Genomic DNA, 13682 nt, shown 5'->3' on the forward strand with positions numbered 1-13682 from the left:
AGTTACTGTGAGAGATAAATGTAAGCTCTCTAGCAGTACAGATGCAAAAATATATTCCTTCCTAACTTGAACTTACTGTTTTTATTTGCTTTTTAGTTCATGAACAATTAGGAAACATGACAGTCACATGATTAATGTCTTTTGGAAAATGCAAAGGCTCCAGGACACATTGGCCCAGACTATGAATCACTAAAGTATATTTCAATAAGACAAACTGCCATCTTGTGCAGAATTATTTAGGCATAAGCCCCAGCGAACTAAGTGGGACCTACTTTCAAGTGACAATGCTGGATTTGAACAGCATAGGAATCAAAATGCCACCATGATAAAATCACCTTCACTAGTCTTGAAAGAGGAATGAGCATGAAAATAGACAGACTGCTTGACAAAATGAACACTACAAAAATATTTGGACTTGACTGTGTTTTGTAGAAATAGTGGCATACCAAGGCCAGCTTCTGATCTCTTGTATCCTATTTATCAAAGTAGTTAAGGTTGCAATTCTATGTACTTAGCTTGGAAGTTAAATTCCATTGACTTCATTGGGGGCTGCTTCTAAGCAAACATGCATAAGACTGGGCTACAATAAAAATCCACTGAACTCCACAGCCAACTTCCAGCACCTGCCAAAACCTTTTCCCCTACAAATCTGATCTTTGACTGGAGCTATAGAGCTTACACTATGCCTGCAACTACTGAGATATCAATATCTGCACAAACAGATTATGCTGTTTTGTACAGTTTTTTTTCTTCCATGAAATCATCAACCAGACATAATCACTGGAACCACAGTTCAAGAGCTAGCTACTCACCTGAAAAGCCCCCGCATGGTCTTCTTCTTTCTCTCCCTCTTTGCCCTCTTTCAAAGCAATCAGTGTGAATCCACGAAAATAGGCTGGAGTGGCAGCAGAAAGTGTTACTGGAGGAAAAGGCAGGAAAATAAGACTTTTGAAATAAGCTTGCTTCTTCAGAGCTTTTTCATAAAATACTTTAGTCAGTCCTGGTTCTAGAATTTTGGGGGGGGTCTTCAGCCACAAACCATCAGTGGGATCCCCTCACCTGGAAGAAGTAGGGTGTGCAAACTTAGAATTCTCTTAGATTACATTGTCTTTGATATTTTGTGAAAAGTGGAAATGGTAGGACTGTTAGGACAGTGGCTCCTCTGTTAGACTTGAAGCCCTGGCAAATGCCCAACCTTGCCATCCTCTGGAACTAGTCTTGACCTTGATAAATACTGGGGTAACTTTTGACTAAGGATAAGGATCCAAATAATGTATTTAGCAGAGACCAGTATATACATAAATATTATATGTTTAGTAGAAAAAGTAGTCATGTTCAGCATATAGGCATTCACACACCAGAAAATATCAGTCTTGAAATGCAAGTCTGTTATACATTCTGCATGCTACCAAGATTGCTTTAGGATTCATTCATGCAACTCTTTCATGGGCACATTTTCAAACTTGTCAGCCTTTTTTTCTTACTAAGTCTTGTTTGAATATGTGCCTGGTGGTTTGTTTCATGAGTAAATTTGCCATTTTAATCACACCATTGGTATCCATGGACTGTGTAATTCCTCCTCCCCTAAATAACAATATTAGCATTTTAAACTTTTTCTCTGATCATGTGATAGTATAAGCTTGCATCCAGTGGCATAAAAGCCGTAAAGCTTATATAATCCATAAAGGGTGTCAGAGCTCTAGTAGATCTATTCCAGGATCCTCTCACTGACAGTGATCAGTGTCTAGATTCTTTAGTAGGATCAAGAAATTAAAGATGGGGAGATATCCACCTTTGGTGGCTGTTCCCCAGCATCTGGCAGTAGGAAATATAGGAAACACTTCATCCTTCCTGACCTTCCTGTAAGAGACCTAAACATGGCCATTCTCAAGAAATCAGTTCCAATAAATAAAAGTAGAGTGACATGGCAGAGTAACAACTGAGTAACAAATACATCCACCCACCCACCGACATTTGGATACATCTGATCACACATGCACAGCCCATTCACACAAATACGTCCACACATCCACAGCCCATTCATACTCATCCATCCATATACTCATTCCATTCACACATAACAATGCATCCACACACTCGCCCGCCTCCCCCATTCACACATATTCATAGAGCAGAGTCATGTTTCCTTGCAGAGCGCTGAGAAAGGGGCTTCCCATTCTCATTGTCCTGCAGGGAAATGAAGCAAGCAGCCAATGAAGAAAGAGAACAATCTCTTCCTCCACTGGCAAGTCCCTTGGCTTCCACACTGAGCACTGAGAACGGGACTTTTCTTTCTCAGTGCCCAGCATGAATATACAATGAGCTGCCAATGGAGGATAAGAGTGATCTCTTCTTGCATCAGCAACTCTGCAGTGGGACACCCACTAGAAACCTCCCCTTCCCAATAATGTCTTGCTCTCACCGCTTAGCTGATCAGTGGGGGCAACAAGGTGCATAGAAGGTGGGACCTGGGAGGAGAGGCTAGGAGACCTCAAGCCAGAGATTCCCCCCTCCTGGAATATAGGATTTCAGCCTTTGGATCATAAGAAGCTGCCTAATACAGAGTCAGACCATTGGCCCATTAAGCTCAGTCTGGCAATAGTTCCCCAACATTCCAGGCAGGAATATTTCCCAGCCCTACCTGGGGACCCCAGAGGTTGAACCTGTGACCTTCTGCATGGAAAGCAGATGCTCTATCACTGAGCCACAGCCTTTCCCCTAAACATTGGTGACATATTCTCCTGCGTACTTTGCAAGAGAGCCCTTTTTGAAAGGAGGCTCACTGAAAAATAAACATTCTACTAATTGCCTTGCCTTGCTTGCTGCCAGCAGTTCTGGCAGCTGAAGAAGTAGGCTACCACCTACAAATGCTGTATTAAAATTTGTCTAAAAAAAAAAGGAGTGCCATTTGACTCAGACTTTAAATATCTAACCAAAGTCTTAGAAAGACACCCCAGCATGTGAAAATAAAATATGTCTTGCAGAGGGAATTAGCTTCAGCTTCAGTTATGAAAAAACTACTGGCATTTCATTGTTTCACCACTTTGTTCGCAGACCTTGTGTGACAGCTAAGAAACTTGGGTGGGTGTTGGCAAATGCAGATGACATAGAGAATATTCATCTGAGGAGTTCATGTTCGTGCAAATGGCAAACAGTGATGATCAGACTTTAAAAAGCGATGATAAGCAGCAAACTCCTGAGGCCCCTGCCTGCAACTTTCCATGTTGGGTCTTATTTAGATCCCAGGAAGACCAGCTGTCATTTCTTAATAACACCTTTTATGTGCATTTATATGCTTTACAGGGTTCAAAGTGCTTTATGCCATTATCATCTTGTAATCCTTACATGAACCCTGTAAGGTAGATCAGCATTGTTATGCTCATAATTTGCATGGGGCTGCAGCAGCAGCTGAGAACAGCTGCCCAAAGGCTACCTAGCACTTTCATAGAAGAGGCAATGTTTAAACTGGTAACCTCCTGGTAACTCAGACCTTTTAGCCCTTCTTACACTATGACTGAGGCATTGCTCTTCCAGAATCAGCTAGAAGTTGAATTAAAGCTGTGGCTCCATATAGTACTTAATACAGCTTGTAACAATCTCACAATGCCCATTCCTGGGGCAAGACCCAAAGTATGTTTACTATGAAGTAAACACTCTAGGGAGCGAGTCCACAGCTTGGTGCACAAGGATTCACGTCCTAGGAAAAGTGCTTAAGTTGCAGCTTTCTATGCGTTGCAAGGCTTTGAAAAAAATCAATTGGTGAACTTGTACACCAAGTGGTCCCAGGCTATGGTCTGAAGGCACATGGGGCCACCACATTGCTGAAGCTAAGGAGGTCTCGGTCTGGTCAATGCCTGGATGGGAGACTGCCTGGGAACCACATGTATGCCGCCTTGGGTTCAATGGTGAAACAAAGGTGGGGTATAAATGTAATAAATAAATAAATAAAGAGAAATACATTCAAATCTGCATTTGGATTTAAGTCTCCCATTAGTGCCAATCGGTTTCCTTCTCCCAAGCAAATACCAGCATCATGAGAAGGATTGTCTTTAGGACCTCAGCAAGAGAGGAAAGGGTTAAATGCTCTCTCCAGGCCTGCTCTAATCCTGTTAATCATCTGCCTCCTCTTCATACACATGATGCTATTTTCATTTTAAAAAACAAACCATGAATGTCAAATGCAAAGATGCATTAGCATTTAATGTTACATACAGTTTGATCATCAGGTGTCACTGATTTTCATAAGAGAACCAGTTTACTGTTTTCTGCTCAAAGAACTAGACTTTTGGTTGGATTGTTATTATTTTAGTAGCACTTTCTTTATATCCTTGAGTTATGTTATCTTTACTTATTCTCATCTGGCAGTGAGAATTTCCAAAAAAGTGGATTCTCCACAAATGTATATAATAGTATTTATAGTTGCTGTTCTGATTGTAATCCCTTTCCTAATGATTCCCACTGTCAAATTTTCTTTTCCATTATCACAAGAGACTGGAATCAATGTTTTGAGAGAGCTGTCTATTGTGATGCCCAAGATCTCTGTCTTTAGCTACAGTCAGAAACAATCAATAATTTTGCTTTTAAGGGAACTTCTCTCTTTTCCTTTCCTTTTTTAAAAAAAGTGTTCACTTAAAAAATAAACAACAACAAACAGCAGCCAGGCACACCATAGGCAGCCTCCCCATCTTCTGGTGCTTACAGAAAAGCCTACCTGAGAATGTCACAGTGGTTTCAGGAAGTGTGGACATCAGGAAGTGCAGACCACTGGAGAGATTATTTATAAAGTGAAAGAAAGGACACTTACAAACACCACCTGGGCACCTTGAAACTCAGGTAACATCAGTAAAAACCCTGTCCCCCACCTATGAGAATTTCATTGAAATTTTCTTTGTCCTTTGATAATTTTCAAATGCAATTTCTTTTTTTCATTAATTAGCAAGAGAACGTTGGGGAAAATGGGAGAAATTTTCATTAAGAAAAAGAATATATACTTGTGTCCATGGCATGTCTGAAGATAATGTGAGCCCTGCCTCCTTAACTGCAGCTACAAAGTTTGGAAATCACAGTACACAATAGCGCCCAACCATGTAAGATGGATAGACTCACAATTTTCACCACTGGCAATGTATAGAGTAGAAGACATTTTGTTCAAGTGCTGGAGATGGCTAAATATTGAGAGTCATGTAGCCTGATGAATAGTGTTGGTCTTACGGTTCAAATAGCAGCTCATCTTGAAATGTTCATGATACCAGGCAAGTCAAAATCTCCAAAAAATGGCTATGGCTGACAGTCGCAACTTGCACTCAGTGCCATCATGAGTAACTAGGGTGAACAGCACATGACCAGAAGATTGTAGCACTATGAAAATGCCTTCATTCACTCTTACCAAGGGAAGTCTTTCTCTTTTTGGATGTCCAGAAGGATGGATACTTGCTTGCATTTCCCCTGAGTTGAAAGTATCTGTCCATCAATAGATCACTCAGGGGAAAAGGGGATTGATTAGGTAAGGAAGGAAATTCTGTTTCCTAATACTTCGCTCTATACTGGATTGCCAATCAAGCTGTTAGGCAACACAGTGTGGGAAAAGCTGACAAGCACTTGATGTTGAACTGTCTCATTACATCCGAGTACTTTCTAGATCAAATTTATGATAGACACATATCAAGGAATTTGTATAAATGTGTATGCACACATAAATCTAACCTAATACCTATATAAGTAATAAAAAGAGGCATACAATGAAAACAAGTTCAATCTCAGTAGCAGCTAAACTCAGCAAAAAGAATTTATATGTTGACAGTGGTTCATTAGGTCAATATTCATTTCCATCCCTTCTTGCATAAGCCCCTTCTTATTTAGTAGAATTCACATTTTTTCCTCCTGCAGAGAAATGTGATGGGATCATAGGTACACAGATAAGTGCTTAATTCCCTTCCTTTATACAACAAAGTCACTGTAGCTCTGAGTAATACAAAGCAAGGCAAATGTCAAAAGTGCATCGCAGAAGGGGATGGATCTCTGTCTCTCCATATTTTCATACTTTCTATCAAACTGTACACATCAGTTTTCATATTCCTTTCTCAGAAGAGGTCACAACCAACCAAAATGCCACATCTAATTGTCAAAAGTGAGGTTTTGTTTTTTTTAATTCCCTTTTGAAAGAAAAATGAAACATTTTCTATGCACAAAATTATTTGGAAATCCCCACTAAACTGATTGCATCATACTTAAACTAAGCTGATAGCAGAACACTGTTTATTTCATTTAGAGAGAGAGAAAAAAGAACATTTGCAATGGAAAATTTAACATTCTGACAGAAGAATCAGCTAAAGTGTATTACTCTAGCCTATGGCTGCATTCAGATGTGGGGTTTATTGCATTATTTTTCCTGATTATAATGCTAGCACTTCTGTCCTGATTTCTAATGTTCCTTTCATACTGTAGTACCTGTTGCATTGTGGAACTGTAGTTTTCCCCCGTCAGTATACTGCCATGTCATTCACAAATTTAATTCACAGCTGTCAGCATGCAGACAGAAGTCTGCGTGTGTATAAGAGAGAGCGGACAACATATCCAATGACATCCGTTGTTGCCACACCATGCCCACATCACTGAACATGTTGCCCCCCTTATACACATGCAGAATTCTGTATGCTAGAACACCAGCCCAAATTTTGTTACGTGAGTAGCAGTGGTATGATCACAAGAAAACCATGGTAAAAATAAAACATCAAACTCCCATGATTTCCTGGATTAACCTGGTTGAAAACAGTTTTTTTCTGGACGTATTTAACACAGAAATGAGTGCTAAACATCCACTAGATTCCACTAGATTTCTAGATGTGGCTTTTATGCCATGGAAAGACCACATAAAATGTTAAAATTAACAGGGAAGGAAACATCAGGAAAATAGAATAAAGTGCTCTCTGAATGCAGCTTAATTTTAATCAAACAAAATCTTCAGTATCATCTATTGTTTTCTGCTTGTAAGAATAATTGTATGTGTTCTTGTTGTAGTAGTTTCATGAGTGAGCATGATTTATATAGCATGTCTCCCAATTTTATCATCTTGCTGAAGGCACAGCCCCGAGTCTCCCACCTCCCCAGTCTTCCTAGTTATAGAGCAAAATCTGAATACATGAACACTAAAGGTTTATGTAACTTTACAGATGACAATGAGGACATTGAACTTGTCAAGTATTATCAATACCTTGGCACAGTCATTAACCCAAATGGAGACAATAGTCAAGAAATCAGAAGAAGGCTAGGACTGGGGAAGGCAGCTATGAGAGAACAAGAAAAGGTCCTCAAATGCAAAGATGTATCACTGAATGCTAAAGTCAGAATGGTTCAGACCATGGTATTCCTGATCTCTAGGTATGGATGTGAAAGTTGGACAGTGAAAAAAGTGGATAAGAGAAAAATCAACTCATTTGAAATAGGGTGTTGGAGGAGAGCTTTGCGCATACCATGGACTGTGAAAAAGACAAATAATTGGGTGTTAGAACAAATTAAACCAGAACTATCACTAGAAGCTAAAATGATGAAACTGAGGTTATCATACTTTGGACACATAATGAGAAGACATGATTCATTAGAAAAGATAATAATGCTGGGGAAAACAGAAGGGAGTAGAAAAAGAGGAAGGCCAAACAAGAGATGGATTGATTCCATAAAGGAAGCCACAGACCTTAACTTACAAGATCTGAACAGGGTGGTTCATGACAGATGCTCTTGAAGGTCACGGATTCATAGGGTTGCCATAAGTCGTAGTCGACTTGGAGGCACATAACAACAAAGGTTCAAAATCAAACCAATAGTCATAGTTTTTTCATACTAAAAAAGTTTCCACATCTGAAAGTAATGTTATGTTCTTTGGGCAAGTCTGACTGACAATTATGAATTAGTTTGAAGTTAGCAATTATTCTTTCCCATCCATGTATTCTTGCATAATATCATGCCAGTATGTAATCAAGCTGAAACTTCACTGCAACTGATACAGCACCCAAATTGGCAAAGATTTGTCACTTATTATCTCTAAGTAGTTTTTTTAAGAACCCCTCTCTCCCCACCAACCTGCCTTATAGCTAAGTTGTTTAATCCTGTTCTGTTTCCTGACTCCTGACTGAGTGAACAGAGTGAGCGAACAGGGAGAGCAAACAGGAGTTTGACAAAGGAGCTGTAGCAAGGAAAAGAAAAAGGCCAAAAGGGCGCTGAAGCCATGTGGTCTAAGCTGTGTGCTCTGAAGGGCTCCATAGCAGCTTGATTGGAAGGGGTGTGGCCTGATATCTATTGGCTTAAGGGCATGGCCTGAGAACTGCTGAGGGCAACAAGCAGCAGCTGTGTGTGCTGGACTTTCATTCTGTTTCCTGACTCCTAACTGAGCAAAGCAGAGGGAGCTGTCTCAGCTGGTCCACAGGAGAGGAGATATAAGCAAGCCAGCTTTCAGAGAGTGAGCAAACAGGGAGAGCAAACAGGAGTTTGACAAAGGAGTTCAACAGGGGAGGTCCCTAAAAAAAATTACAAATTCTTCTTGTACAGTGCACCACATACCAGTGGGACTCTCAAGTTTACCCTCAAGTAGGACAGGACAAAGCACAGGCCACTCCAAAACAAGTAGTTAGAAAGAAACAAAAGGTAGAAGAGAATATGAACAGGAAGGATACTCCAGTGGTGGTGACTTGCAAGGTGTGTGCCATGTTTGTTTTCTTGTCTGAGGACAACATGGCGTACACGTGCAACAAGTGCAAGCTCGTGGCACTGTTGGAAGAAAAAGTGAGAGGCCTGGAATGGTGGGTGACTATAAGAGAAGATAAGGAGTTCTTAGACAGAACGATGGAACAACAGCAGCAAAGAGAAGTGGAGGTGGAAAAACAACAGCATGTGGTAGCAAAAGAGGAGACTGCTTTGGAGAGGAACAATGAAGTGGTGGAAACTCCATAGGAGCAGAAGAGCTAGAAGACACCGTTCACCAGTGGAACTATGGAACCGCTTTCAACCACTCAAGGATGAGACTAGAGGACAGCCTGTGGTGGAAGAATTACAGGAGAACCTGTGTGACAACGAGCAAGAGACTGAAGCTCAATCAAGCAGAGCCAATGAAACCACACCCCACAACAAGAAGAGAAGAGTACTAATAGTGGGAGACTCCCTACTGTGGGGGATTGAAACCCAAGTATGCCAAGATGATCCGTGGACTTGCCAGGTATGCTGTCTACCAGGAGGATGGATTAGAGATGTGACGGAAGGATTGCCATCACTCATCAAGCCCACCGACAGATATCCCTTTTTCCTCATACATGTAGGAACAAATGATACTGCCAAATGGAGCTATGAACAAATCACATCAGACTTTGAAGCTCTGGAAAGGAAACTCAAGAACTTTGGGGCCCAGATAGTTTTTTATCCATCCTTCCAGTACTTAGAAGAGGAGTAGAAAGGGAAAGAAAAATACTCCGTGTGAATGAATGGCTACAAAGGTGGTGCCGACATGAGAGATTTGGATTCTGGGACCATGGGCTATGCATCCTGGAAAATGGATTGCTGGCAAGTGATGGCTTGCACCTCACAAGGACTGGGAAAAATGTGTTTGGCCACAGCATGGAGAAGTTCATCAGGAGGGCTTTAAACTGAATCCTAAGGGGGAGGGAGACGTAAACTTGGTGGTAACGACTGATGAAGGCTTGCACATAGTAATGGGAACAGAGAGATCGGCTCTAATAGGGCCCAGTAACAGTCCTCAGAAAAATGTAGTAAGGAAGCCAAGCCACAAATCACATGGTCTTTGATGTCTGTATACTAATGTGCAGAGCATGGGAAACAATCAGGACAAACTTGAACTCTTAATACAGGAGGGTAATTACGACTTGATAGGTATAACTGAAACTTGGTGGGATGACGCCCATGACTGGAATACAGCAATTGAAGGATATAAATTGTTCAAAAAGAACAGAAGGAATAAAAAGGGAGGTGGAGTCCTGCTATATGTTAAAAATAGATATCTCTGCACAGAAATACAGGAAGATGAGCTTGGTAGCTCCACCAAGAGTATCTGGATTAAAATCAATAGGGCAAGTAATAAAAGGAATGTGGTGCTTGGAGTCTATTACCGACCACCCAATCAAGGAGAAGACGAGAATGTAACTTTTGAAAAGCAAATTGGCAATGTTTCGAGGAAGCATGATGTACTAGTAATGGGGGACTTCAATTATCCCGATATCTGTTGGGAGACAAATTCTGCCAAACACAGCCCCTCTAAGAAATTTCTGACTTGTGTTGGAGATAGCTTTCTCCTACAGAAAGTGGAGGAAACAACCAGAGGATCAGCTATCCTTGATTTGATTCTAACCAATAGAGATGATTTGGTGGATGAAGTGGCAGTTACGGGAACTCTGGGGGAAAGTGACCACACCATACTTGAATTCTTGATTTTAACAGAAGCAAAAGCTGAGAGTAGCCATGTGCGCACCTTAAACTTCAGGAAAAATGATTTTAATAAACTCAGAACAATTGTAAGTACGGTTCCATGGCAAGCGACCCTAATGAGAAAAGAAGTCCAAGATGGGTGGGAGTTTCTATAAAAGGAAATTCTAAAAGCACAATGGCAAGCAATTCCAACAAGGAAAAAAGGGGAGAAACAGCAGAAGAAGCCAAAGTGGCTTCATAAAAAGCTTAGAGATCACCTGAAAACAAAAAAGGACACATACAGGAAGTGGAAAGAAGGCCAGGCCACAAAGGAAGAGTACAGGCAGGTATCACAGAATTGCAGGGATGGCGTCAGGAAGGATAAAACTGAGAATGAGCTGAGGTTAGTGAGAGATGCTAAAAGCAACAAAAAAGCTTTCTTCAGGTAAGTCCATCGTAAAAGACAGAAAAGAAAAGGTGGCACAGCTACTCAATAAGGATGGCAAAATGATAACAGATGACAAAGAAAAGGCAGAAATGCTCAATTCCTACTTTGGCTCAGTCTTCCCCAAAAAGGGGTCTATGACGCTCCAGGGAAATATGAGGTAGAAGGGGCAGGATTGGAGCTTGACATTGATAGACCAACGGTCAAGGAATACCTAATCACTTTGAATGAGTTCAAATCAGCAGGGCCCGATAAATTGCATCCTAGAGTATTGAAGGAATTGGCTGAAGAACTCTCAGAACCGCTGTCTATTATCTTTGCAAAATCATGGAGGACTGGTGAAGTGCCAAATGACTGGAGGAGAGCTAATGTTGTCCCTATCTTCAAAAAGGACGAAAAGGAGGAACTGGGGAACTACAGACCAGTCAGCCTAACATCTATCCCTGGAAAAATTCTGGAGCAGATTATGAAGCAGTCAAATCTGTAAGCACCTTGAAAATAATGCAGTGATTACTAGGAGCCAACAGTGATTTATGAAGAACAAATCCTGCCAAACTAATCTTACCTCATTTTTTGATTGGGTAACCTCCCTGGTAGACTGTGGGAATGCTGTGGATGTAATATATCTCGACTTCAGCAAAGCTTTTGACAAAGTGCCCTATGATATTCTGATTAGCAAGCTAGCTAAATGTGGGCTGGATGGAACAACTTTCTGGTGGATCCACAGTTGGCTCCAGAATCATACTCAAAGAGTGCTTATTATCAATGGTTCCTTCTCAAACTAAGTGGAAGTAACGAGTGGGGTACCACACGGCTTGGTCCTGGGCCCAGTGCTCTTCAACATTTTTATTAACGACTTGGATGAGGAGGTACAGAGCATGTTTATCAAATTTGCAGATGATACCAAATTGGGGGGCACAGCTAATACCGTGGAAGACAGAGGGACCTTGATAGGCTGGAGCATTGGGCTGAAAATAACAGAACGAAATTCAGCTGGGATAAATGCAACATTCTACACCTAGGAAAAAGAAACCAAATGCACAGTTATAAGATGGGGGATACTTGGCTCAGCAATATGACATGTGAGAAGGATCTTGGAATTGTTGTTGATGTGGCTGCAAAAAAGGCAAATGCTATTTTAGGCTGCATTAACAGAAGTATAGTTTCCAAATCGCGTGAACTATTAGTTCCCCTCTATTCAGCACTGGTTAGGCCTCATCTTGAGTACTGCATCTAGTTCTAGTCTCCGCACTTCAAGAAGGATGCAGACAAACTGGAACAGGTTCAGAGGAGAGCAATGAGGATGATCAGGGGACTGGAAACAAAGCCCTATGAAGAGAGACTGAAAGAACTGGGCATGTTTAGCCTGGAGAAAAGAAGACTGAGGGGAGATATGATAGCACTCTTCAAGTACATGAAAGGTTTCCACACAGAGGAGGGCCGGGATCTCTTCTCAATTGTTCCAGAGTGCAGGACACCGAATAATGGGCTCAAGTTGCAGGAAGCCAGATTTCAACTGAAACTCAGGAAAAACTTCCTTACTGTTAGAGCCATACGACAATGGAACCAATTACCTAGAGAGGTAGTGGGCTCTCCGACACTGGAGGCCTTCAAGAGGCAGCTGGACAGCCATCTGTCAGGAATGCTTTGATTTGGATTCCTGCACTGAGCAGGGGGTTGGACTTGATGGCCTTGTAGGCCCCTTCCAACTCTACTATTCTATGATTCTATGAATACAATTGGTGCTTTTTCCTAGAGGAAGTCCCTTCATAATCATTTCAATGGACCTTACTCCCAGGATTGCAGCCTAAACCATACACAACCTATCAGCTAAGTATCATGGCTTGGCAAGGCAAGTCTTTTGGGGTTTTTGTCCATGTAGGTGGGAGGTTTATCAAGCCCCTGGTGGACTGCAAAACAAAGTGATGTTCTGTGTTTGGCTTGGAGTTACAAGTTGATGCATGCCTGAAGTAAAATGTCTCCAATCTTCCAGATCTTGTATTTTATTTATTGTATTCATTTCTTGCTCTTCCTTTAGAAACGTTTAGAAAGGCTCTCATAAGAAACCCAGTCATCTGATCTCTGTATAGGTACTGATCAGACCACACCTGCTTAGTTCAGAAAGAATAAGCAACGCATAGGACTTTGGGCCATGTTTATATCTGACAATAAAAATCAACTGGCAATATGAATCAAGCCAAGCAAAACAAAACTAACAAATAAATCACAGAAGCAGTGATGAAATCCCTTTCATTAGAACCAGCATGTTTTCCAAATGCAAGGTTCGCGTTATAAAGTGTATAGAACTCTCTGTCAGGATGGACATTAGATCCATAAAAATAGATGCTAAACTTTGGCAGATTCAGGACAGACAAAAGAAAGTACTTCTTCACACAGTGTTAAACTATGGAGTTTGCTACCAGAAGAGGCAGTGATGGCCACCAACTTGGGTGACTTTAAAAAAGGATTAGAGAAATTCATGGAGGATAAGGCTAACAATGGCTACTTGCCACAATGGCTACATCCGCTGGAGGAGGCAGTATACCTCTGATTACCAGTTGCTGGGAATTGCAGGAGAGGCATCTCCTTGGCCACTGTGAAAACAGAGTCCTGGATTAGATGGGCATTTAGCCTAATCTAGCAGTGTTCCTATGTTCTTCAATATTTCTGAGCCTAGCCAAAGTCCCTATATTTTCACTGAATTTTTAAAATCCGAAGTTGGAAGTACTTTTACATATAGGGATGTATCCCATGGTTTCTGAACAGAAAGCCACTCATAGATGGGGATTTTCACACCCCTCTTCCCCACTGCAGCCCCCTACAATTCCGATTC

General features: G+C 41.3%; 1 protein-coding gene across 1 annotated transcript in view; it reads right to left on the reverse strand.

The window, feature by feature from the left end:
* The window catches only part of SPON1 (spondin 1), a 488651-nt gene that overhangs the window by 469340 nt on the left and 5629 nt on the right, over nt 1-13682 (reverse strand). The window contains exon 3 of the mRNA XM_061610510.1: nt 813-919. Within this exon, the coding sequence (XP_061466494.1) occupies nt 813-919 (107 nt within the window). The remainder of the gene's footprint in view (nt 1-812; nt 920-13682) is intronic.

This window comes from Rhineura floridana, chromosome 2 (assembly GCF_030035675.1).
Source record: "Rhineura floridana isolate rRhiFlo1 chromosome 2, rRhiFlo1.hap2, whole genome shotgun sequence".
NCBI classification, from domain to species: domain Eukaryota; kingdom Metazoa; phylum Chordata; class Lepidosauria; order Squamata; family Rhineuridae; genus Rhineura; species Rhineura floridana.